This window comes from Trypanosoma equiperdum, assembly GCF_001457755.1.
Source record: "Trypanosoma equiperdum strain OVI genome assembly, contig: ctg_1253, whole genome shotgun sequence".
Taxonomy (NCBI): domain Eukaryota; phylum Euglenozoa; class Kinetoplastea; order Trypanosomatida; family Trypanosomatidae; genus Trypanosoma; species Trypanosoma equiperdum.
In genome coordinates, this window is record NW_027123231.1 from 41,866 (window position 1) to 46,621 (window position 4,756).

A 4,756-nucleotide genomic window follows, 5' to 3' on the forward strand; every position below is an offset into this window, starting at 1 on the left:
GTGCAGGAGGCTGATGCCTCATCCAACTTTTCACTTTGTACGTGAGGGTCCCCCTCATCTCTGATACGTGAATAACGCACTGTTACACTTGGGAGAGGAAGTTGAGTGTAGTAATAATCCTGTTTGTATAGCAACAGTAACAAAAAAGAAAGTGGGTGCTCGTTGTTTCGGATCCCTTCAACCATACGGCTGCAAGGGAATGTTGTTAGCTGAAAATAATTGAAATTGTATCGACTATTGCCTGAATGAATTACAGTTTACACACTCTCTTTCTATCTCTATTTTTTTGGTACTATTATTTGCCTTGTTTGTCAACAATTTTCTGCTTTCTGTTGTTGGATTTTGTCCACCACGAAAACTTTCGTACCACAATACCTGTCCTGAAACAAAAAAAAAAAGCTGTACATATCACCAAGTTAAGTTACTCATGTACGGCGTCACCCATCCGCGGCAAGGGAACGGCGGCCAAAAACGAAAACAGAAGAGGCCGATGGATCAAGCTGCAGCGACTGGGCCGCCTGTTCTTTTACCTTCCATTCAAACGGACGCACGTAGCGTTGTGGAGGCAAGGAACTTCGATGTAATGTGCGGGGCAGAAATAACAACGGCCACTGAACAGAAGTATAGGAACACCGGTTCGATGAGTAGTGGTGTCCAGGGGTTGGACTCATCTCCAGAGACAATATTGAATATGAACAAGGAGGCTATGTCGCTTCTAAATAAAGGTAAGATGGGCGCTTGCGAAGACGTGTTGCAGACGGCGTTGCAACTAGCGGAATCAGGGGTGCAGAACTGCCGTCATGCCATCATGATGTCGGCTGACCCAACAAAGCAGGAGGAACTTGAGGCGTGGCAGCTTGTCTTCGCAACAACACTAAGCAACATGGGTTCCGTCCAACGTCGCGTTGATCAACCACAGGACGCCTTGCGGTATCTGCAAGATGCGTGCGGCGTAGAGGAAGAAGTTTTTGGACAGCCAACCTGCTCCACACTATTGAATCTCTCAACTGTAATGCTAAACCTCGGGTTATTTGACGACGCACTGAACATGGCACGTAACTGCGCCAGTACAGCCGAGGGTGGAGACCCTTTACTCCACATCATCGCGCTGCATAACTATGGTATAGCGTTACGAAGTCATCCCTCAAGTGAAATGAAGCAGTCTGCCGCACCGGTTCTTATGAAAGCGTTGCGCGAGGCGGAGTCAAACTTAGGCAAGGACCACCCCACAACCCTTATCATCCGCCAACGATGCGGCATGGCAGCCGCAACACCAGCACGAACGTCAACACCTGGAAGGTCTGTTAGAACGCCACTACAGCAACGCAGATCGGGGAGTTCGGGCGCCAAGAGTAGTGTCAGTTCTGGATATTCAGTTAAACAAAGGGGAAAGCAGGGTTCTGGAAGCCGCACAAGTCGCGGTAACTCTACTTCAGGCAAGCGCAAGAGTGCCACGGGGCAGAAAGGTTCCACTCTCCCACCGGTCGCTCAAGCACCCGTTGACCGACTGCGGGTGAAGCAAGCCATACAAAGACTGGATTATGGTGAGATAAAGAAGGTAGTAACGACGAAAATGGAAGAGTGCGAATCAACTCCGTCAGCGGTGTCATCCGAGACTGACGAAGAACCAGTCACGCCTCGACCCTCCGCTCCCCCTTCGCATCTTCCACCTCCGCTCCCGCCCATCGCCGTGCAGGAAATGAGCGTGTCAACACACAACTCACAGAAATGTTCGGATGCCTCCCCTTTCACGCCCATTTTTGCGGTGCTAAACGACAATGTGATGAGCCTTGGATCGGCAAGTGGTGACAAATCTGCCTTTTCCAACGAAATGGTGTGGAGGTGGCAACCACCAGTTGAAGTGGTGGAAGCTGCGGTGCCGTCTCTGCGGGAGACTCAGGAGGAAGCCCCAACTTCGAAAGTCGAGGCAACCGCAACCCCGCCTGCTGTTCCTGCGGTTAATGAAGAGGAACAAGTAGTGCCAACGATCAAAAATGAGGAAAGGAAGGAAGAGATGATTCAGAAGCAAAGTAGAGCCAGCAGCATCAGACATTTAAACAAGCGAGGTAGCATGCGCCGTGGAAAAGAGAGAAAGAACGAAGAACGGGACAGTGATGTGCGAAACAGAAGCACCGGAAGTAAAAAGTCCTCGAAACTCGGTTGTTGTGGCGGATATGTCAATCTATGTGAAAGCTTCTCTGAGGGGAAGCCCTCATTCCTTCATTTTGGCGATCAGGAAGTTGCTCCACACGCTGCTGTGTCTGCAACTGAACCAGTGCAACACCAGTTCCCCGGTAGTGTGGGTCCCACCAACGATCCTGTTTCGCGAAGGGAACAGAGAAGGAGGGAAAGACTTCTTTTGGGTTTTGATGATTTCGATGACATTGACATCGACGAAGAAGAAGAGGAAGAGGAGGAGGAAGAAGAGGAAGAGGAAGAAGAAAAAAAAGAAAGGGAGAAACAGCGGGACGCGAAGGAAAGAGGTGAGGGAACTCCCGGTAGGTTCGCGGTTGGCGATGCGGAGCAAAAAGGTGAAAAAAAGAGGATGGGAATCAGCAAAATTATCGGAACTAGTCCAGCGGTGCGTCGCCTGCAGCGTATTGAAAAGGAGAAGCAAGAAGAAGAGGCTCTCCGAGCGCGTTGGGAGAGAGAAGCCGCAGAGCGAGCAAAGAAAGAAATTTTTGAGCGCTCACTAGAAAAAATTGTCCACCGCACGAGAGTACGAGCAGCCACCACTATCCAATTGGTCTGGATTGAGTGGTGGGAGAACATCGGCAAACGAAGGCGCGAGTTGTTGAACAAGCGGGCAGCCGATAGGGAAAGAAGGGAAAGGTTGCGGCTGGCACTTCTCGACTACGAAAGCCGTCTCGCACAGCAGCAAAGCAAGAAAGCAGCCCCAGCGGTCGTTGAGGTCGGTATTCCATCGGTCATTAAGTGTGTAAAGAGGTGGATGGAAAAAACAGCGTGTATTATTTATGCTGTGCAAAAGGGTTTGCGGCGTGAGGAACGAGACAACAACTTTTTCCGTTCAATGATTGTCAAAATACAGTCAGCTTGGCGGCGCATCCAAGCCAAGCGGCGTTCACGGGAAATTGCGATTACACGGGATCAGAGGCGAGCAGAAACTCTGGAAAGAGAACCTCAGGAGTATGCCGCTCTTGTCATTCAAAAGTTCGTCCGATGTGCCTTTGCGAGGCAAAAAAGGAAGCAGCTTAGAACAGAGCGCTACAGACCAGCAGTGATCAAGGTTCAGCGGTGGTTCCGCCAAACATATGCTCGCGCCCGAATGCGTGGCACCGACGTTGTGTCTTGCTGGAGAAGGAAGTACTCTGCGCGCCTTATTCAAAGGGCGTGGCGGGGGTATCTCGGTCGCCTCAACGATGCAATGAATAATCTTCGCTTCAAGCTGAACGAGACCCGCCGACGGGAACGCGAGGCGGCCACGACGATTCAACGTGTTGGCCGCGGGCATCTCTTGAGATGTCAGGTAGCAAAACGTGCGAAAGATATTGATCGCATTTACTCGACCATGCGCTTTTTAGAGTTGAAGGCTACGGATGGGGTGGAGGAACAACAGCCGCTGTCTACGCATGCCACGCTCCCCGCTTACCTTCCCTCCGATGCCGAGGAGGTGGCTCGCGTCGCCGAGCTGGAGCGGGAAAAGTATCATATCGGGATGTTTGTGGAGGAGGTGGCGAAGCGCGAGCGGGAGGCGTGGAGCGATGCGCTTCGCTTCCGTCCGTTTGAGGTGCAGCGGCGCCGCGCCGGTGAGGATCTTTTGTGCCAGTTAGAATTCAACGTTTACCGACGAGAGAGGGCTGCAACGAAGATTCAGCGGGAGTTCCGAGCTTGGCGTCGGGTACGTCACGACGTCCTTCGCGATAAGACACTCCTCATGAAAGGGCGGGGTGACTACATGCAAAACTTCTTTGACAATAAGGTTCAGAAGATGTTACACAGGAGGCGGTATGAAGGAGGAAAGGAACTCTACGGTGATCACGCCCGCCCCATGCGGGAAATGAAAGAAGAGGCGCAAAGTGAGCTGCAGGAGCTCTGCCCGCTGGTGCGCACACACGCCCATCCGACCGAATTGCGAACCCGTGAGGAACGATGCAAAGCGGAAGAAGAATTGCTACATGACGAAGAACTCGTGGCGAGCGAGCAGGTGTCGGATTGGCTCAACTTCAGGAGAGAGACGCTTATGAATCGGTTTAGGGAAGAGGTAAGTAGTGCCCGCGGCTCTTGCTTCTAGCTGAACTAAAGATTGGGGTGTAGGGCGTGGACTCCGTGTGTGAGAAAATATGTACGTATATTCGTGAGTTACGTACACGTGAAATGAAAACGGTTTCGTGCTGCTACACCCAATTTAAGGTCGAGGTTTCGCACAGCGAAGTTGTTGAAGTTCACACCAAATCCATTAGAGATGAGTCCACATCCCCAAAGTAAGGTGCTCACTGTTGTTGTTGTTGATGTCGTGCGAGGATTAGTGACAAGGGTTGTGTTTGCTCTGATGGGGATCACTGAGAGAAAGGAAGTGAATTCCCCAAGTGGCATGTACAGAAATAAATTCTTTGAAAACAAGAAAAAGGGGAAAAGGACTTGTTTAAGAGAAGTGAAAGGTTGACAAGGGGGGTGCTCCTTTTACCCCTTTCTTTTTTTCCCCATTAACAGGTTGGCAGAAAACTGTATGTCCCGTTGTGTGTGATTTTTTGACCATCCCCCATTTTCGAGTAGATTTCTCACGTTTTTTTTTTTT

At 50.8% G+C, this 4,756-nt stretch overlaps 1 protein-coding gene across 1 annotated transcript; it reads left to right on the plus strand.

Moving 5' to 3' along the window:
* Positions 1-427: 427 nt before the first annotated feature.
* On the plus strand, positions 428-4,252 carry TEOVI_000667400 (IQ calmodulin-binding motif containing protein, putative; the record flags this gene model as incomplete). Its single annotated transcript, XM_067220865.1, has 1 exon — positions 428-4,252. The coding sequence occupies one exon, from the start codon at positions 428-430 to the stop codon at positions 4,250-4,252; it is 3,825 nt and encodes a 1,274-aa protein (XP_067076966.1).
* Positions 4,253-4,756: the final 504 nt, after the last annotated feature.